The following is a 23193-nucleotide window of genomic DNA, read 5'->3' as shown; positions in this document are numbered from 1 at the left end:
ACTATGTTTGGACCATACAAATCAAGTCGTTTCCATTTCAATAATAAGGCTAAAAATGTGTGTAATGTCGTGGAAAAAAAAGTTGCTTATGAAGCATAAATTCTGAGGAACAGAGACATTCTGATGATTCATCAGGTCACAACTCATGGCGTCTTGTTTGCTCGCCGCACACGCTCAATTTACAGCACTTCCTCATATAGCAAAACAACCATAGTTTCAAATATTCGTGAATAAATCACTTCAGCTCATCGAAACACTCATTCAAGCATGTAGAGAAATTGATGTAACCAAGTAAGGATTCCATCCAAATCAGGGGTATCAAACACGTGGTCCGGGGGCCAAGGGTGGCCCGCAGGATAATATTTTGAAGCCCCTATTTGGCGTCAAATTGTAGTATTACAAAATCACTTAAAAGTATTATTTGAGTAAGATGAGGCTTATTTGGAGACCATTTTTACTTGTTCCGTTAACAGATTTTTTTTTTTACTTTAATAGCTTGATTTGGAAAAAAAAAATATTGACTCCTATTTTTTTATGGTGTGAATAATATTAAATAAAATAATTTGAAAAGTAAAAATAACAACATATCTAGTAAACATTATTAATGACCATTTTAAAAAGGCCTTCGGTGTTTAAAAAATATATGTGTTATTTAAAACAATTAAAATAAAAGTTACTTTAAAGCAGAGGTCCCCAAATGTTTTCCTGTGGGGGCCACATAACTTTTCCCTTCTCTGATGAGGGGCCGGGGTCAGTTTGTAACAGAAAAAGTGTGACGATTGCAGGAGTACCTAAATGTAAGAATGTATTGTTTTTCAGAAAGCCACAATCAAATAACCCTTTTTGGATTCTTCACGGAAAAAAAGTAAATAAAATAATAATTTATTATAGACCCTACCCACGTGACGTCACAACTCCGCTCTCCTGAATGGTACCGCCCAATTGTCCATCAAAACATAGTGTTAACCTGTTACGGCTACGTACATTCCTCCTATTTACGGCGTGTTTTTCTGCTCCTTAACATTAATAATCAAAATGGTGAAGGCGTGTGTGGCTGTTGGTTGCACTAACAGAGAAGATGGAAGGAGAGACTTGAAGTTTTACCGTATTCCGAGGGATCCAAAGAGGAGAGTGAAATGGACGGCTGCAATTCGACGTGAAAACTGGGCACCAAAAAATCACCACAGACTATGTAGTAGTCATTTTATGTCCGGTAAGATGCATTTAAAATATACTTAGAGGGTTTTGGGCTGACAAATAACCACAATTAAGATCATTGCTAGGCTAATCGCCGACAACATACACGTATGTATGTAGTGAGAGTGCTATCGCTAAACCATATAAACATTAAAAGCCTTAACTCCATTGACAAACGACCTGAAATACATTAGACTTGACAGTGGATGTTTGCAATAACAAAAGATTTTGAATTGAAAATTTTGTAACTCACCTTTCCAAGCACAAGATAGATTCCTGCCGAATTTTCGTGGACGAGGACATGTTTCACCCAACCAGCAACGAAGTATTTATAAGCCTCCAAGCTCTTAAAGTGTTTTTCAAATTTTCGTGAGAATAGGCTGATTTTGTGTGGACAAGATAATTGTAAATATCAGCGTAGCAGATGTCAGGCAGACAGGGCGAAGACAGTGGGTCGAAAAACATCGATTTGGGCATCAAATATGGATCTGGCGACTGTATAGAACGAAGCTTTTCCACATAACGCCTTTTATGCAACACATCCAGTGAGTTTACGGCATCAGAAAGCACCGGGTCTTCCATGAAATGCATTTTAAATTCCTCGATCAATTGAAACCAATGCTAATACAGAGACAAAATGACGGACAAGTGGGCGGAACCATACAGCGAGCACGTGGTTTTATGACGTCGGTGGGTAGGGTCTATATAATAATACTGAAAAAGAAGGTTCATTTGACTGGGGATCCTTCTGTGGGTGTGTCGTATACAGCCGGCGACGCTATGGAGTTGTGACTCTGATCAGAGAATCAACAGGGGACGTTCAGGATTTATTTGTTTCCTTTAATGATGATGAAAGGAGTAGGAGATTGATTTTGTTGTATTGTGGTTTCTCTGAATACAAGATAACCATATAACATGTCAGTAATATAATCATTATAACCTATAAAGATATACTGTATTATAAACATATCTAAATTAATAGGAACAACATTAAATATAATATAAATGAAATACACTGCTTACATAATGCATACAATGCTTATCATTCACAATAATGAGCATACACATTAAGCAGGAAAATAACAAACAATTTAGATAAGTGAATTGGCAACAAACAAAATTCAGCCTCCACTAGGGTGACCATATTTTGATTTCCAAAAAAGAGGACACGCGGCCCGGCCTCGAGACACTTGAATTAAAAAAATATATATATATATATAAATATAATTCAGACCCATGGAAATGCAGTCCAGTCAATACACACACACAGTAGGCTATGTGCCAACTCAACATTTTTTTAAAATTACTATCACGACAATTGTTGTTTACAAATAATTATTCCCACTCAATTTTTATTCTCATTCAATGTTCTAGATTGTACGCAAACAATAACCGAAATAAACTGACAAGCAATTCAACCAGCATGTTTCCAAACGTAGCAGTTCAAAACTACATTGCCCATAATGCCTAGCGCGGCTGAGCTCACTGATTGCTACCCTATTAGCGAGTATTAGCGAGTAAAAGAGGACGTTTGGTCACCCTAGCCTCCACCATGTAGCCAAAGGGGCCGACGATTAGCATTAGCGATTCGCGCTAGCGGCTAACCGTTAGCACACGGCGGCTAACGGTTAGCTAGGTTAACAAGGTTTTGTTATTTTCAGTCTATAATACTGTACGTATATACTATATATTTTTTTATTTACCAATGTTTTAACTTCCCGGTCAAAATGGATTGGGCGTCTCGCGCCGTCAATGGCAGCCACTCAGTTAAATACGGATTCGTGTTTGCTGACAAAATGGTTAAAGATAAGTTGGACACCCTTGATCTATATGTTTGTGTTGCATTTCAATTAGAGTCCAATTTTGGTTAAATCATTCCAACAGCTACAACTAAATAATTGGGATATCTTTTCATTCCTATGCGCTGTTAATCACATTTATTTGCCCATAAAACATGTTTTACGCAGCTGTTGGACGTTTTATATCAAATATTTGGGACAAATACACCCCTGGCTCGCATATTCTCACAGCTATGCACAGCTGTAGACTTTAGAGGACTCATATTATTACAGTGATTCATCATTTACAACGTATACAGTGTATGTACTGTATATGAAGAAAACTGCTGTAGACTCCGTGTGTTCGGTAGGTTCAATGTGATTGTGTCAGCTCATGGCGGATTGATCAAATGTGGACTGGCACCCTCTATTGGTCAGATTTCGCAAAACGCATTTAGTGTCTGTTCTGTACCAATGGATGGGAGGTACTGTCATGATAGAAAGCTTCAAGGCATACTAAGAAAAGCAATAGATTCTAGTACGGGAAAAAAGGCAGAACCAGAAAAGTCCGCTTGCAATCACTTCAATGCCCTGAGAATGAATGAGGATATTCACAGGCATACAGTATTTGGGATTTTCTAGCAAAGAGGCATGGGTGGGTAGGGTAGCCAAAAATCTTACTCAAGTACAAGTTAAAGAGTATTCGGTGAAAAGAATACTTAAAAAATGAGTAACATTTTGATTAACTGCTGATATATATTTTTTTGTCTCGGTACAATGTCATCAATGGGACAAAAGAAGTTTTTTTCTTCTTCCCACTCCCTTTCGAGTGCAATTATTTTTGTTGAATTATATTGTATGTATGTTCTTTTGTGTGTGCATGCTCGAAATAAAAAAAGTTTCATCATCATCATCATCTATATGAACTGTTACTATTATACTGTACTATAACCGATTACATGACCATTTTAGTCCCCATAAATACAAAAAAAGGCATTGATTTCAGACAAGAAAAATAAATGTCCTCTAGTGGAGAAAACATTTCCTACCATGAAGAGCAGTGTTACTTCAAAATAATATTACGCAAGTAAAAGTAGTCATCCGAACAATGTACTCATGAACAGGTAAAAAAGTATTGGGTGAAAATAATACCAAACCGTGAGTAACTGCTTATGATGTCTGATTTTGTTTTAAACAATGGTAAAAATATTTTCTCAGCACAACGTCATCTATACGAACTGCTATTATTCTACTGTACTATAATCTATGACATGACCATATTACGCCCCCCCCCCCCCCCCAAATTTTTAAAAAAAAAAATACTATACTATAATACAACACACCAAAATCATCAAATACTGACTGGAAAAGTCAAACATCACCTACCCTCTAGTGGAGAAAATATGTTTCTTACCATGACATTAAAACGATTATATCTCCGGTTTTCCGTGGTCTATCGGTGCCAAATAAAAACTTAAAATGATTCAGTTAAAGTCTGAACTTTCGAGTCATGTTGACAGCAACGCTACATGTCAAAAAGTTTTATTTTTGATGGCGTTTTAAAGACGCCATGTGATCGAACAGGTCGGTGTAATCGCAGGACTTCCTACTGCCAGCTTGGTTATGGTCATGTGACTGTATTGTTACATCCAATTGGTATCATGGAGTCATGTGATGATAGTTGTGATGTTTCATCGGTGAAACTGGTAGAGCCAAATAAAGAATATGTCAAATAAAACATGGAACGACTCTTGCGCAGACCAAAGTAGAGTTTATTTTTCGGAGATCTACTCAAAGTAAAAAAAGTTACTCAGGTAATGTAACAGAGTTTATGTAACACGTTACTATCCGCCTCTGAAAAAACACTGTCGACTAAGAGACAATTAATCGGCGATCAAGTTAATGGCAACTATTTTGAAAGTCGTTACATCGTTGACAAAAAAAAAAAAAAATAAAATGCCGAATCCTCTTATTTTGAGCCTCTTAACAGCAAATGTTCTCTTGTTTGTTTTGTCATGCTTTATTTGTTAATTATGTAAAAATAATAATAGAAGAAAAAGAAGCAAAACTTTACTGTACTAGAAGAGAAAACAGTCATCGTTTTTCGTATTTAGATTATTATGCTTTATCAACATATATCTATTTATTTTTGAAGCAAAAAGCATTCAGTGCGTTTATTTGCATTTCGGTTTTATTAACACTTTCTTGCACGAATTCTGACCTCTTCTGCTGTTTTTTTTTTACATTTATAGGGCAGTCATTTGAACTCATTGGCTGCCATGGACGGCACTAGACGTCCAATGCATTTCCACTGGGAGGGGATTTGTTATGGTGGCAATAGCCCAACAGCAAATTGGTTGCGATGAATTATTTTGAGCCGTTCCACTAGATGGCAATCACATTTAAATAATGTGCAAATATGAAAAAGGCCAAGTGAAGCCACGCCATAATAGCTTGACAATGCCTTTTAGATCATGTAATACATTTGACAATAGTGTTTTGTCCACCATTAAAAACAATGACGGCAACGCATGTGCCGACTTGAATAAACACACGTGCGACTCTCGTAAAACTCACTTGAACTCCTTGGCTCTTAACTGGTCCTCACCATAGCTATTTTTCTATTTATAGTCGCAGTTTGCCTCGCTCTGTTTTTCTTTCTCGCTCTTTGGCAGATTCACAAGGAGGGAGTAAAGGGTTTACGTCACTTTGTGCCTGGAGTCTTAACTCCATCGTCCACGTTTAAAGACTGTGTTCCCGCATCCCCCGTGAACATGTCATTCAGGAGCAAGGAAAACTACTCCATAATGATAGATTTCATGAAAATACACACACACACCCAAATGACAGTTGTTGGAACACCCTAGCACGATAACAACATACACCGTTTGAAACCTCGCCTCTGACACAATGTCAGATAGGAAATGCTTGATGATGTTAGGCGCGAAGCAGTCGCGGTTCCAGGCACGGGTGGGTCGGGCGGTTGCCTGGGTCACCAAAAGATCACGGGGTGGCGCGTATGAGCTTCTACTATATACCGTATTGGCCCAAATATAAGACGGTGTTTTTTTGCATCAAAAAGTGGGGGTCGTCTTATGTTCGCGGTCCAGACATTATACCCATTCACGACACTAGATGGCGCCAGATATCATTGAAGCGATGTTCTGTCGTGACAGATCTCAGCTACTCTAAAGTTTAACCGGTTTGCATTATTTTATTGCAATGTTTTTCCTTATTCAGATTTGTTTCAAGACTACAGTTACAGTTAGACTTCACTTTGATGGTTAATGCAGTTATTGCAATATTGTTGTTTTATCACAATAGATTGGTTTATTTACTTTTCAAAAACCAGAAGCCATTCATTTACAAATGTGATTGCACTTTAGTTTACATATTTAAATGTTCAGATATTAAGATTTGAATGAGGCAAAATAACATGCTTTTTCTCTTAAATGTATTGTTGTAATCGTTTGTTTCAGATGTACTGTAATTATTTTCTGTATAAAAATTAATTTGGTGTTCAAAAAGTTTCAAACGTGAAAAGGAGGGGGTCGTCTTATAATCAGGGCCGTCTTATAATCGGGCCAATACAGTACAATACAGTAATTCAAGTCTAACTATTTTAGCCGAATCGATTTGACAGGGATGATAAATGATAGGGTCCTCACATTCCAAAACTAAGTTGGACCTCAAAGCAGACAACAACCGAGGGGATGCGTCCAAGGGTTTATTAAATACAAGCAAAAGAAACGCGCTCACGCAAAAGGGCAACAACAAAATGGGTCCGTGGCAACGAGTCGACAGGGATCAATAATACTAAACTAAGCGGTGGGCAGAGAGCCAATAAGACAACAAAACTTAATCCACTCAATTCCCGCACAAGGTGGAGGATCACAAAAACAAAGGCGGCTGACGAACAAGATAGCAAATAGAATGCGACTCGAAAGGACAAGTTGTCAAATGGTGACCAGCAAGTTAATATCTTGACACCTTTCTATTGGATCCCCTGCATTTAAATACTACTGTTGATGAGGTGGAATTAGCTGCAGGTGCGACATCGGGAACGCACCCAAAGCCGGCTCTGTAAGAAAACAATATCTGACCAGCAGCAGAATTTGACAGTAAATTCACTCTTATTATGCGTAAGCAGAAGAAGAGGCTTCCCGACGCTCCAGGAACGATGATAAGTGCTGTATTTTTCGGACTATAAGTCACCCCAGCTAAAAAATGAGAAAAAAACATATAAGTTGCACCGGAGAATAAGTCGCATTTCAGAATAGAATAGAATAGAATAGAATAGAATAGAAATGAAATTTATTTGATGAACAACAGGCTGAATAAGTGTGCGGTATGCTAACATTACATGACGCATAGACAACAAACTGTTAACGTGTCCGGTATGTTAACGTAACATAGCTATTAAGAGTTTTTCAGATGACTATAGCATAAAGAACATGCTAACAAGTTTACCAAACCATCAGTGTCACTCCAAATCACTAAATCCAATGTTGAAACATACGCCTTGAGCACCCTCTTGCGGTTTAATGTGAAAATAACATGTGAACAGATATGATCATGTGTTGATCATTTTACACATATGTCGCTCCAGAGCAGAGGTTGCGCTAGACATTTTCGTTGTCTGTCATTTTGACTGACAGGGTCATAAAAATCCGCTCATAATCTATTTTTACCCGTCACTTAAATTTTTAAAATGATAATGATGACATATTCAATAGTATTTAGTTTTCATTCATTTTTAATTAATATTGTAACGCTTGCTTGGCGGCGAAAAATTAGACACGGAAGTCGTGGTATTTTTCTCCCTCTTTTTACTCTGCTTACCGCCAACAACACCAACAAAACAACAACTCCGCCCCCAAAGAAAAAGAGGCAACTATATAGACCCCAATCACCAACATCACACAATGATCTTAATTGTGGTTGTCAGCCCAAAATCTTCTAAATATATATTAAATGCATCTTACCAGATATTAAATGACTACTACATAGTCTGTGGTGATCGTTTGGTGCCCTGATTTCTTGTCCAATTACAGCAGGCCATCTCGCTCTTCTCTTCGGGTCTCTCAGAATACGGCAGAACTTCAAGTCTCTCCGTCTATCTTCTCTGTTACTGCAACCAACCGCCACACACGCTTTCACCATTTTGATTATTAATGTTAACGAGCAGAAAAACACGCCGTAATAGGAGGCATGTGCGTAGCGGTAATGTGTAAACACGATGAGCTGACACACAATAAGGCGGCTCCAGTCAGGGGGGCGGAGTTGTGACGTCATGTGATTGGGGTCGATACACAGGCGGCAATCTAGTCCACCAATTGGATGACGCGCTGACGCACCGGGTGCACCAATAAGAACCTCACGTTGATGTGTCAATCACGGTGCCGCCGCCAGACCCCGGTGACGCTACAATATTCTGACAGAATAGCCAACGACGTCATGCATTAAGAGAGACAATAGCTAATTAATATGATCACTCGCCACCCTGTGGTCTGGGGTGTGAATTGCAACCTGTCAAAATGACGGAGGGACTTCAGTTTTTTCCGTCACCGTTTTAAAAAACCGGTCAACGACGGAAAATATTTGCTTAACGCGACCCCTGCTCCAGAGTATAAGTCACACCCCCGGCCCAAAAAAAAAAAAACCACTACAACTTATAGTTTGTAAAATACAGTACAGTATGTGAATGATTTCATGGGAGCATCCAATCACATCGCTTAAGTGCCATCACAACCTTAATTGATGATCATGCCTAGCTTTCTAGTGCTGCGCAAGCCAATTTATGTCGACAGAATAACAGAAAGCATGCTAGCAATCTGCCAAAATCTTTAGCTCATTCTGGGTGTGACGTCATCTTCTGATTGGAGATTTTTTTTTTTTTAAGTGTACATTCGTTGCCAACCCTCCCAGTTCAAATGGATTGGAGTTCTACTCGAGACATTCTAATTAAGATTCACAGCAGAAGTATGAAAAGAGCCACGTGATTGGACATCTGTCTTTATCAATTCCAGTTTATGAGTTCAAAGTCCAACCTTTCTCTGCGCAGTTTTAGATTCCGATGGTCTTTTGTAGCTAAACTGATAAACCCAACATTAAATAACAGTAAATAATCTGAATTGTTTATGAGCCACTGAGTCTTCGATTAATCCACTAGCAGAATAATTGTTTGTTCGTTTGTTTATTCAATTTTTAATAATAATATATTTTTTGTAATTATTGTTATTTTTTATAATAATAATTAAAAAAAAAAAATCTATTGTGGCAGCCCTCCTTCTATTTTTATTGAAGCGCTAACTAGGAGTGCGAACCTCTGGTACCCTCGCGATACAATATGATTTGCGATACAAGGCTTACGATAATCATGATCTCATGATATGGCATTACATAGGTCAGGAAATCATTCTACAAAATACAATATATTGATTTTTGCTCACTTCCTGTTGATTTTGGGTCACTGAACAGGAAGTGAATGTCTCCAAATGAATAGGAAGTGAGTCAAAATCAACCGGAAGTGACTTGTAAATGCCCTAATGTGAACATGAAGTGACCTATAAATGACCCCAAAACCGGGAAGACGGCTATTGATGGTGTTTGACGTCCAATGTGTCTTTGACCCTCCCAGTCAAAATGGATTGGACGTCTAGCATCTACAATGGCAGCCAATGAGCAAACACTATTGTAGTGGAAGATTTTGGTAGCAACATGTGGTTTCCTTTTTTTTTTGTTTGTTTGTTTTTGTCAATCACTGACACCTTTTTAAAACGATACATCGATTCTTGGTAGGAGCAGGATATCGATAACCCTGGGGGATACAAAGTAAAGCGATACATCACCATTTGGATATATTGTCACTGACCAACTGTCCCTTGAAAAACGGAATCGTCCGTATTCAGAAACACACGTAAGCGTTCCATATTGAGCTTACAAGGGACGCACGCGCTTTGTCCCGTATTATCCTGAAAGTCAGACTTGTGTTCTGTCCATTTCATTTGTATTTCCACATCATATTTGGAGTGATGACTTGTAAAAATGTCATTGCTAAGGGGACTTTGAACACACCTAAAAGGTTTACCTCAGTTCATGTTTGCACTTTTTAAAAAATAAATCATTTTAAAAATGGCCACACACACACAAAGTGATTATAACAATAAACTAATTATATTCTAGTATTTTCATTCTTAAAAATACATTGCTGATGATTATTGTTCTTCCGTGTGCTTATATCACTCAAATATGTACCTAATTGATTCAGGTTTAGGTCAAATTATTATGATTATGAATTTTAAAAATCGCTTTTCACATACAAAAAAATCATTAAAGACCGGCCGGCCAGCCGGCCGGCCTCTACCAGGGAGGTGTCCCTTATTTATTAATTTTTTTTCCAGAGAGTTTGCTACCCGAGTTACATCAACTGCATTATGTCGCTGGTTTCACCTGTACCGTAAAAGTACAGCGTGCACAATAATGTACATGCGTCACAAGAAAAGAAATGCACGTAGAGGAAAACTGTAGCCCTGAGCTACTGAGGTTTGTTGTCTTAAAGCTAGCCCCCTGTCAGCAGGCTGAAACACCCTCTGCTTGATGCTTTGACCTGGAATTCCTTCCTGATAAATATCCAAGCCTGAAAGCCACACTGAAAGTGACCACAGCAATGGAAGAAGAGAATAAGTTCTTAGCCCTCACATCAGATCTAGTATCGACTAAAAATCACATGGGTGAGCAAGCTAGTTGACAATAGCTGTTTTGTCCGTTTTCATTTATGAATGTGTTTTTATGTTCCTAGGTAGGAACGATGTTCCACGTATAACAAGCATGTCTTCGATCACTCCGAATTGTGTTGACGCTGATCAAGATGACAGAATCAGGCGATGTTCCGTCTTCTTTTCTTCTGACCCATAACAAACCATATTTAACAGAAGTGGGTCACTGATAAATGCTCAAGGGGAACAAGGATGTACATTTTTGGCCTCCAAGACTAAAACGGCAAACTACTGGATGACTGCCTTCAGCATCAATGATGAAACCTAACACGGCTGCCCACCGGGCGGGAGGGGAGGGAGCTTTAATGGGCAACAGACAGAGCGATTCCGTCGAGACCATTTTGTTTCTCTATTCCGAGCACTGCTCTTTTCCTTCGTTGTTGAGAAAACATCCCTTAGGAGATGTGAGATCACCCACTCAGAGAACTCTCCTTTAAGTCCTCTAGGCCCTCGTCAACAAGAGTCTTGTTATTGGGCGTCGACTTTAGCCACGGCTACAAATAAACCCTGCTGATTGCAAATGTCCACATCTACATCATCTTTCCTTTTCACCAAGTATATTTTCAAATACCCTAAAAGGAAATTGTGAACATCTAGGGATCCGGATCAAGCGGTAGATGATGGATGGACCGACGGGCGGACGAACATCTAGAGAAAATGATGTCAATGATTTCATGGCAGCATCCAATCACATCACTGAAGTGCTAAACTGCTGCATTGTTTTGAGGCCCAAAAACAAAATTCATAGACTGAGCTTGACCATTGTAAAATGCTAATAGAATTCATTTTGATATTTGAGAATGATGCAATTTGTCGTGAACAGTGCTGAAAGGATTACTGGATTCAATGCAGTTATTGGATTAGAAAAAAATTAATTTTGCTACTTCGATGATCCGTTTAATTAAAGTGGCGTTGTAACGGTTTGTTTTGAAAGTTTTGCATTTAGTTTTATCGATTTGGGAGGAGAAACTAATCACTGGTGGCAACAGTGAATAGGACATGGCTCGTCTGACGGCTGAATCTAGCTGCTCCCTGTCAAGGCTAACATTAGGCTATAAGTTTTTGTTTGAGCTAATATGTTTGTTTATGCATTTTTAATTCAGTTTAGAGGTATTTATAGGAATTAGCATTAGCATTTAATAGCAATCAAGCAAGCGGACTTTGGCTGTGGAAGTTAGGTTCATTCTAGCTACTCAAGTCAAACAATTTAAGTCAAGTGCTCCGTTTGAAAAAAAAAAAAAAAAAAAGCTAATATTGATTTCTTTTTATAATAACCAATAATAGTCACTTGCTCAAGAAAGGGATGAAACTCTTAAGTGTTTTAGTTCAGTTTATTCACACGTCATCAGAAAATACACTCTATGGAAGCTATTCAAAGCTTTTAATAGGGGGCCCGGTTTTCCATGAATATGGGTCTTCTTTGATTGGGTAGCATTTGGACATATCATAGTGGACACTAACAGAGAGGACATTTAATGCTAAAGCTAGCCCTTGGCCTCGCTTTGCTAGCACAATAGCCAACATGACTTTGGATACTTGATGAAATATATAATAATATTTGCAAATAATGCTGCAACGATTAATCGATAAACTCGAGTATTCCATTAGAAAAAAAGATTCGAATAAATTTTGCTGCTTCGACTATTCGTTTAATTTAAGTGGAATTGTAATGGTTTATTTTGAAAGTGTTTGCATTTAGTTTTATTGATTTGGGTGGATACACTGCCTTCTAGTCTGCCTCATTTCACATGGCTGAATCCAGGTGCTCCCTGTTAAGACCAACATAAGTTTATGTTTGAGCTAATTTTTTTTTTTTTTTTTAATGCATTCGTATCTTAGTTTATAGGTATATTTAGCCTATTTTTGTGGGAATATGTGTCCGAATCATTTGTTAAGAGGACTGTAAAAAAAAAAAAGTTAGTTTATAGCATTTAAACTAGCGGACTTTTGCTATATAAGTTAGCGAATTGTTCTTTTGTTGTACGTAGATCCTCATTTATTTATTTATTATACCGTTTGAAGCTCAGCTCAGGTAATTGAATTTTTCATGTTCCTTATCCGATGACTCGATTATTCGAACTAATGGTTCATCGATTAATCGACTACTAAAATAATAGGTAGCTGCAGCTCTATTTGCAAATATACCTTTTGAAATGATTCTTTCAGAGAATGTATTTGATATATAGCTTTAACAGAGTGGACACATTATGATGACACACCAACACAAAATAGAATGGACAGTGGCACTGGGAGCCAACACAAATGTTGACTTAAAAACGACACACGATTAAAGATTGTTTATCCAGGTCAATAAAATCGTGACAATTATTTTGGATATTTTTTCTACTATTAATAGCTGTCCACTATAGTGACCATTCTCCCTGAATGAGTTATTGTAATTTAACCATAATAAAGATGGCGGTTTTTTAAAGTGACAAAATAATTGCACACAATTCTATAACACCATCATTAGGCAAATTGACCAAACAACGACAAAGGGGCTGACTTATTATCCTCGCGGGGTGGAACGTGAAGGATTGAAAAGAAATATTTGACAGTGAGAAAGTACAAAATGAGGCCGTCCGTCTCAAGAAAGGAGTGGAGCAGTTGCAATAACAAAGCCGTTGAGAATTCCTCTGGAACAGGAAGTGATGCGAGAGCTTCTCAAGGGCTATGTGCTTTTTTGACCCGAGCGTGAGAACCCGGTCCACCTTCCAAACAGACTGTAAAGCCGCAAACAAAGAAAAAAAGCGCCAAACCAACAAGAGTCTGCAAAACAAGTGGGAAACCAATCATAGCTTTTCACTAGTGCGTGTGGACCGAGGCCAACTATGCACCCTGAAAAGCCCCCCTGCTAAAAATAAGTATCTAAAATATGTTTTGGTAAAGATTTCATACTAAGCCTCACTCAATTTCAGGCTGCTTGAAGCCCAATCCCCTATCTATCTGTGGGGGGAGAGGCAAGCTGTGCACTTCAATGCGCCATAGGTTGGAATGAAACGTAGCGGGGCTCTCAAACCTAATTCGTTCGGGGACAGCTTGAGGTAGAGGCTGGCTGAGGGTAGGACCACATGAAATATTCCGCACAAAATGCTTCAACTACTATCGTAATCTCTATAAAGGCGAGCTTGTCTGTGTGTTTTATGGACGCTGAAACGGCTGCTCGCCTTTTGACTAAATTTTACTCTGCCAGTTGGACTGAAGTAGTGTTCTCTGTAGGCCTCCATTTAGTGCAGTTGGAAACTAAAAATGAGCATAGAAAATCCCTGATTGTGAAGGCCACAGCGCCATCTTTTTGGGCAAAAAAAGTCTCTCGCAGTTGGCTTTCAAACTTGACGACAAGGGTATCCAACTCCGGTCCTCGAGAGCTCCCTCCTTTAACACACCTGAATCAAATGATCCTGATCCTGAGCCTGATAACCATCCTGATTATTTGAGTCAAGTGTGTTGGAGGAGGGAGACATGGAAAATAAACTGGATAGGGACCTGGGTTGGATACCCCTGCTTTACGGTTTCATGTACAAATTTAATTGTGCTGTGATGATACATTGTATATCCTTGACTTCCACGTTGTCATATTACTAAGGCATTTCTTTCTTTCTTTACCGCGAGCGGGAGTTCTTATGTTCTGGTTTTCTGTTCATAAAAGTTGTGCGGTGTATGGGCAAAAGAGAAGTAAGTGTGAAACACAAAAACAGGCTCTCTCATTCTTCCCCAGGTCATTGGCCACAATACTACACACCCTGATGGAAAAGTGATGCGCATTCACCACTTTATGGTGTTCTCTTATGACATTACAGCTGCATCTCGAAGGAAAGAATGTTTTATCTACCATTCGGTTGTATTGCCTTCACGTTGCACAAACCCGAGCAACGCCGGGCCATACTGCTAGTAAAGGCCGAGGGACCAGATGTGGTGCACATGCATTTATTTCATGTCTCACAACTCTCACCAAAAAAAAAAAAAAAAGTGAAAAATGAAAAAAAAAGTAGGACTGAAGAGGCCCTCGCAGTTAGGCACAACTCGAACATCACGTAACTTGAACGTCACGATGCCCAGTGTGGCGGCAGATCGTCTCCCTCTCATCATCGTGTCATTAGAAACTAAGATGTGCTCGAAACTCAGCTTTTTTTGTGTGGAACCTCTTATGTGTTGTGGGCAAGGCCGACAGGAACTTTTTTTGTGTATCCTGAGATGGGAAATACATTCACACACTGAGGTGAAAAAAACACTATTGAAGAGAGTCCTACATAAAAGGAGGTGCTACTGAGGTGTGCAGCCACGCCGATTCAAAACCAAAATGAATCTTTTAATTCGATCAAGTGCGCCATATTTTGCGGCTCTAAAAGCTGCCTAAGTCCCGAAGAAATCTACTTCCTTTTAATGGCGAACAAAGAATTGTCGTGGCAACGGAGACATGTGGTCATGGGCCTTAAAATGTAGTGTTACAAAAGGTCTTGTAACTACATTGACCAACCTGAAAGGAACTGGACATGTATAAGTAAAATGAGCGACTTTCTGTTGCCACTAGTTGGCACTGTAGGGTTGATGCAAATGAGCCCTACAGGACGCTTCAGGGTAGGACTCTCACCAAGCACGGGAAGTTTGGCGCAGATATGTTCTATATCTGCCAAATTATGACTGTTCAAAATTTGTGGCGAGACAAAATGGTGACGGTCATATTCACTTTCCTGTTTGGACTCCTCCACTTCAATGAAACCTCAATATTTTTCATCAGGCACCTGAACTCATGTCATAAGGCTCACCTGATGCAGGTTTAAGGTCAACTGTTTTTTTCCCTGGAGGAGGAGCCTGTCTAGTGTAAAAGGGCATTTCCTGTTCCCAGCAGAGGGCGCCAGGCCTAATGGGTAATATTTCAATGCAGTCGTGTTCAGGCTGGGATACCTCTCAAACATGCCAGATATGAAAAAGACTGAACCTTGTATCAAGGAGTTATTCATCATTTACTGAATTTTCTGATCATGTTAAGGCCTCCAAATTGTCCATTTTCACTTGCCATGAAAAAAAAAAATATAATGATAATAATAATCCTTTCTCTTACAATAGGCCTCTCGCACGACTTGGTGCTCGGGTCCTAATTACAAATATTTACTGTTTTTTGTGTGTGTGTGTTTTTTTTAAGTTAACAAATATTATCTATTTAAAAAGTAATATTTTTTTTATTGTTAAAAAAATAATACTTTAATTTTTTGTTGTTGTTTCCTTTATTGTACAAGAAAGAACAAATAACACTTTTTTTTTTTAAGATCATATTTACTGTTATCCTCCCATGTTTGTTTATTCAGTTATTTATTTATTAGATGAGCACTTTGCATTGCAAAGCGCCCATATAATGTTTTTTAATTTGAATTAAAAATGCAAAAGAAATAGGAAAATGTTTGCTAATAACTCATTCACTTCCATTGACATGAAATACATTTTAACTGGGATGGTTGATAGGATGATGATCATAAGTGCCATCAACGGCGATGCGATGATTGTTAATATGTTTTATTTAGTTACTGTGTGAACAGTGTAAAAACAGCGCCGTTTTTAAAGCAACGTTGATTCGTCTGTCGCCGTCAATTGCAGCCAGTGAATTCAGACAATTTTGAAGTCTCTGAATGATGTCATTTTGGTTCATGAATTCACTTTGGCTAATGGAATTAACAACGTAATTAAGTGGGTGTGGTTGGGCGAGCAGTGGGTCAAACAGAAAGGTAAGATGATGCTGATGAGCTCTAATATAGTGTTTAAGTGTTAAAATATCTCTGCCAGCCGATTGGCCAGTTGTCTGGAGGGGCCCGGAAAAGTTTTTTTTACACACACCGGACAATCGTCTTGAGGGAGCTGCGAAAGTGTCTAGGGGCCCTATAATAATTGTCCACTAACACTCAGACAGTCCACTCAGGGGGTCCCATTTATGCTGACTGCCCCCGGGTCCTATTCCAATTAGTTCCGCCACTGCATACACCCATCCATACATACAAAAAACAAGTAACCACAAACACGAGATATCAAGGGTATGGGGTCGCAAAATACTGTAGCTTCTCCTCGGGATACAAGTTTTAGAGCCCTGGTCTATCAGAAAGTGAAGACATTTACCTCTGACTTCCAGGCAACGTCCGCATGCGAGCTCGGCGTCTGGTTCCTCCTCTGGAGGAGCCATCTCCGAGGCGAGAAGATCGCCCCGGTACTCCCGGACGTCGTGCTCCGTTTGGAACGCTTCAACTCGTAATCAAAGAGAAAACTGGATGTCGGAGACACGTCCAAGGGAATGGAGGGAGAGGAGACAGACGGCCCGATGGGTTCTCTCGGCGTTAAAGTATGGGTGGAGGACGCACCTGCCTCCGTCAACTGGACGCTCGGCGCCCCACTTGCGACTTCGGTCCCGGTGCCGCATTGTCTGATGATAGCGGGGTCCAAGCTTCTCGTTTGCCGTAGCTTCTGTTTGGTCATGACCTTGGATGCCGGAGAGGAGCAGGAAAAGACGCTGTTCAAAAGCCCCTGCGCCGCAGACATGGCTCCTTGTTTATCAACGCGTTCCACCAATGTGAACCTTGAACCGCGAGACCTCAGAGGTGAAGCGAGTAGGAGTGATGTGGTGCCGCACGTGCTCGCCAAATATGCGCGACTTCATGCCCAAACTCAATTCGAAATGCAGGAAAAGCAGAGCGTTTGAGAATGTGCATCAGTTAGAAGGGCGGGCGGGCCGGCGGGCAGGCGGGGGCCATCAAACTTTAACTTTGCGTTATGTGTTCCCACCCTCACTCACCAGGACTTGGAGAAAACTTTGGCTTGTCAACTGGTTCGGCCGTTGCATGGAACTGTCGCCAGGAGGCGCTATATGCTGCATTCGTATTATATTAAAGGCTGCTGCGGTTGTCAAAAGTATCGGTACGGAAATGTTGTATCCTACGACGGAATATCGATCCAGGGAGTTAACTCAAGTAAGCAAATGTTTTATGTTCATGTTGTAAAAATTTGACTTGTCTTTGCACTCTGTCCTGTATCAAAATTGGAACTTTGTGTATTGTTTAATTACAATAGGTAATATGAGCAGGGGCGTAGGTTTGCATTGAGATGGCAGGGACATAACACTAGCAACTTTTGAGAATGCTTAAATTGTCCCCACCAACTTTTAAGCAACCTTATTTGCATTACATAATGACTTCAGTTGTATAGGTTATTTTCCCATATGTTGTAAGGACAGAATTGACCCTAACATTATTACGCGAGTTACCGTACTTTAACTATGTTTAGACTTACACAGACCCCTTTTCAATTGCTGAATGTGTCAGTCCATTTTTTCCCCTCAAAACACACACATGCATACACGCATTCACCCCCACCCCCACCAAAAGAAATATGACATGCCGCCTTCTCCACCCCTGCCAGCAGCAGCCATTGTATGTAAAAAATGTAAATGTGTGGGTGGGGAACACACCACTAATTTTTGCTAATGAAAGTCCAACCCGCATTAGAGTTAGCATAACATTAATCTGTGCGAATTTCTCAAACTCGAGGAGGAAGCTGCTTCGAGCGAAATATCGTCCTTGGATGTATTCTGTTAATGTTGATTAAACTGTAGTAAACCACTGTTTACCCCCTTCTCCCTAGATTTCATTTTTATTTTATTTACTGTATGTGGTCTTAAAGCAGCTCATTGGAGCTTTCATTTTTTTGTTGAGTTTGGCTGTGCTTGTGAACAAAAGCAATAGTGTTTTACCTGAAGGAAGGCTCCATTTTTGTTTTTGTTATTCCCTGACTATGATTTTTTTTGGTATTGTTTTTGCATTCCTGGATAATTAAGAGATGAACAAATTTGTTTTATGTGTGTGTATGTTAATATATATAATTTGTGTTCAAATAATGCCATTTAAAATTGCTAATAAAATCCAGACATTCTGGTAGTTTTCAAAATGATTCTATAGTAGTTTGCGAAACAACTGGACTCAAGGGAGGACCCAAACGCAGAGTTTTCTTGGTTAACAAAAAATGATTTATTTAACAATGTCTAGGTGAAAACAAACAAGGCAGGTTCTTCAACAAAAATTCCCTTCATCAAGGAAGGCAAAAACGTTATCAAAAACAAAGTAGCAAACAAACTCAGAAATGCTTACCAGATATTCACAATCAGAAGGCAGGTTCTTTAACAAAAATTCACTTCACCAAGGAAGGCAAAAATGGTATCACAAACACAAAGTAGGAAACAAACTCAGGAATGCTTACAAAAAGATTCAAGATTGGGTTTTCTTCTGTGGCTGTGGACAAGAAGTGAGCTGGGATGACACGACGGCAGACAATGACACTCTGGCACAAAACAAAGGGGGGGGGGGGGGGGGACTGACTATATATACACAGAGAAGGTAATGGGGAACAGGTGGAACCAATTGGTGATTAGGGAGCACATGAGAAAGTGCAAGTGCTCTGAAACAAGGAGGGAAAGACTTTCAAAATAAAACAGGGAATTACCAAGACACGACAAAACCTCACCACAGTGCGACAGTTTGAAAACAAAGGTGTATAACCTGAACCAATACATGTGCACTGCAAAAACCCACTTCCTTAAAACTGGGGAAAAATAGCTAGTTGAAAATAAGATTAACAGACTTAAATTATACAAACTTTTTGCTTAAAATATCTTTTAAAAATAAAATGTGTTTGTTGGAAATTTTCTTAATTCAAGAATATTGTTCAAAACATTATTTGAAAGCATTTTTTGTCTTGTGTTAGGTGAAAAATGAGCACCTTTTAGCTGTATGGGCTTAATAAGAACAAATAGAAATATTTGCTATAAGTAAGTCGACGAATCTGACACATTAATCTCTTAACTAGCCTTGAAGACTCAAAACAAGATAAAGAAAATTATTCGAGTAGATTTAAGAAAAATGATCAGATTAATACTTTATACTGTAAATTTTCAGTGTGAAAGTTATAATATTCAAAACATAGTCATACCTTGTAGAACTACCAGATAAAATTTGCAATATTACGCGAAAAGTCATAATATTACCCGATTAAAGTCATACGTTACGAGATTAAAGTTATAGTATTACAAGAAAAAAGTTTCAATTTTACGAGAATAAAGTCATAATAACATGGGATTAAAGTCGTAATCTTTCAAGAATGAAGTCATACATTACAAAATTGAAGTCCTAATATTTAGAGAAAAAAGTCACAGTATTATAGGATTAACGTCGTAATATTACATATATTGATATCATATTTTGAGACAAAAGTCTTAAAGACTTGGCTGTGAATGCTGTGGTTTCAGTGCCATTGACGGCGCTAGACGTCCAAACCAGTCTAAATTAATTGGACATCTAGCGCCGTCAATGGCACTGAGACCACAACGTTCACAGCCAGCCTTTTGTGGACATTTAATGCTCACTTCCTTTTCATTCTAGGGCATTTACAGGTTACTTCCTGTTGATTTTGAGTCACTTCCAATTCATTCGGGGACATATCTGAGTCAATTCTTTACAGTAACTACAAACCAAGTTCCAGTTCAAATGGATTAGACATCTACGAGCGATAAACTCATTCCAATTCGTAGCAGAAGGTTGAAAAGAGCTTCTTTTTCTGTTTAATAGTGGTTTTGGAGCATATCCTAAAACGATTTCCTAACCCATGTATCGATAATGTTTGTATTGCAAAAATTGTAAGTTCATCGTTATCATGAGCCTTGTATCGCAAATCGCATCATGAGATATTGAGAGGCTCCTACACGTACGTACTACACGACTATTTTTCAACGATGGTAAATATTGTGGTAGGTGAAGCGCTTAGTATTTTTCAGATAGAACTTGGTTTGAACAAGTTGGAAAACCACCACTTACAATGGCTCACTCTGCACTTGACTGTTCCATTTTAGCCACATACCTGCACCCGTCCCAACCTGGGAAAGCTACAAATACCTCAAGAGGCCAATAATTAGCCCTAGGGGGAAACCTACGGTTGATGTCACCCTGAGGCACGTGACCTTTTGTACTCATTTCAAACAAAACTGTTTTCAGCAGTCAATTTTTTTTGCTTTGATGACAGGACGTCTAGCTGATTTTTGGGGTCCATATATATAACCCTTCTTTTGAGCCAGTTGCCGTTTCATAGAAATCATTGAATGCAAAATTGCATTCCCAATTTCATCAGAAATGGATAGTGTCAAGAAAATAAATAAACGGGTCAAGCCAGTTATATACAGTAGTACACTCCGTATTTGGTCTACATTGAGCCACACGCACGCACAGTCCGAAAGCACTTAGAAAGCTGAATGAGTGATTCGTTACAGCTGCAAAGGCATGCTTTCCTGCCCTGGGGTCAGTGGAACTTTGCATTGTCCAAGGACGTCAGACAGATATGAATGCGTTAGGGTCACAAGTTTAGAAACAAAAGAAATCAACGGCCTACTTCTGGAACATGAAACGATATACTCTTGCCAAGATCCATTTGTTAAAGCAAACATATGAAGCGGAGAAGAGAAACATCTCAGGAATGCACTCCCAAAGTCAAAATATTTGTCATACCTGCACAAACTGATGATATCCAAGTTTGACAGAAAAAAGGAAATATATATACATTTCAAAAGATAACAACGCAAAGTTTGATTTGAGGCGGTCATTCTGATCAGGGCTGCGTCGATATTGACTTTCTTGCACCGCGTACAAAGTGTGTTTTGTAACATTTTTGACTACCATGCAACTAAGCGAAGTCATCACAGTTTGCGCATGTGCAAGAATGAATTGTTTACCACATGGGGTCACCATCACCACACATAATCGTCAGCGACGTCAACCTCCTTTTCGTCGGTGAGCATCATTCGTTGCAATTATGTCTTGTGGGGCGGACCAGTTTATTTTTGGCCCAACACACTGGCTGCCATCGACGGCGCTAGATGTCTAGCGTCGTCAGTGGCACTGAAAGATGAGCATCCACGGCCAATCCTCCCAGCTTAAGTGAATTGGACATCTATAGTTGTCAATGGCAGGCAATGAGTTCATTTTGCATCGCATCCTCGTATTACGGGTCGCGATCTTTAAATTTTGGACTGATTTTTGGGCCATTTCCGGGTTGCTTCCTGTTCATTGGTCACTTCCTGTTGATTTTGGGGCATTTTCAGGTTACTTTCTATTGATTTTCTTTCACTTCCTGTTGGTTTTGGGGCAAATTTCCTTGTTAACTCATTTGTGCCAGTGATAGCGCCATTTTGACTGAGGGGTTCTCTGTTTTGACTGCTGCAAGTTTTTGGAACCCGGGATAAATAAAGCGTGGAAAACCGTTCATAGATGTTGACTGGTAAATTAAGGAGTCGTTCATCAACATTTCAGAACACCTATTTGCAGACTTCAAAAACAAAATCGAGATAATACAGAAAATCAAATACGTCTCACTTGCACTAAGACAGTGAAGGAAAGGGCCATAAAAATGGCAGGCAACTTCACCGATCAACAAATCAAGGACATTAATTCAGCTTTTATGCATGTACGTGAACTCCGATTACATACTTTACCTTTTCAAAAAGGTGCTGTTTTATTTTTTATAAATGCAGGCTGCGTTTTGTTGCACTGTTTGTTGCCCAGGTAAGGGGCACGTTATGCACATTCAATTTTGTTGTTTTTTATTCATCTTCAAAATACAAATGACATCAAAATTCAGACTTCTTCAATGCATTTATTTAAATTTTTAAAAGCAATTAAACATAATTCATTAATGTAATGAAGTTGAGGCAGTTTCAGACAACAAGTAGTCACGTGGTGCGTCATTCTCTAGAGTGCAATGCAAGGAAAATAAACATTTAATCATGAAGGCTCATCATGTATTTATAGCCAACTTAGTCATTTTGATAGTAGGCTAATATACAGTAGATTACATACAACATGTGTTGCCTTCATTATAATGCTTTGTTGCGGTATGACGTTGAATGGAGTCTCGATGCTGCGCTTGGCGGCTCATGTGTCTCTTGTCACTGGCTAGGAACATACTTTTTGTTGTTGTTTTTTTGTTGCTATTTTGGCCTAATATGGCTCTTTCAACATTTCGGGTTGCCTACCCCTGCCCTAGCCGGACGTGCGTCTTTGCCCCACCCAATATGGCGTTTGTGATTATTCGGAGCACAATGTGCCGTCCATATCAATGGGATGGCCGACATTGAGGATATTGATCATTTGTTTTTTCATTGTGACCTAGTGCAATTGTTCTGGAAAGATATGCGGAGCTGGCTTCAGTCCAAACAAACTGATCTTTCAACGTGGACGGTAGAGTCTATCAAGTTTGGTGTGTCTGGCATAAATAAGGATTTGGGTTTTGTTGTTAATGTGATTTTACTGCTTGGAAAATTCTTTATTCACAAATGCAGGTATTTTAAAACAAGACCTTGTTTTAAACATTGGATGAATGAGTTTCATATATGGTATAGATCTCTGAAATTGATCAAGCAGCAA

General features: G+C 39.1%; 1 protein-coding gene across 1 annotated transcript in view; it reads right to left on the bottom strand.

The window, feature by feature from the left end:
• LOC130931214 (rho GTPase-activating protein 6-like) overlaps positions 1-17467 on the bottom strand; it is a 121453-nt gene extending 103986 nt beyond the window's left edge. The window contains exon 1 of the mRNA XM_057859808.1: positions 16859-17467. Coding sequence (XP_057715791.1) covers positions 16859-17275 — 417 coding nt within the window. The 5' untranslated portion in view covers positions 17276-17467. The remainder of the gene's footprint in view (positions 1-16858) is intronic.
• Positions 17468-23193: the final 5726 nt, after the last annotated feature.

Source organism: Corythoichthys intestinalis, chromosome 2 (genome assembly GCF_030265065.1).
Source record: "Corythoichthys intestinalis isolate RoL2023-P3 chromosome 2, ASM3026506v1, whole genome shotgun sequence".
NCBI lineage: Eukaryota > Metazoa > Chordata > Actinopteri > Syngnathiformes > Syngnathidae > Corythoichthys > Corythoichthys intestinalis.
Note: the sequence above shows the minus strand (reverse complement) of the source record. Positions and strands in the feature narration are given on the sequence as shown.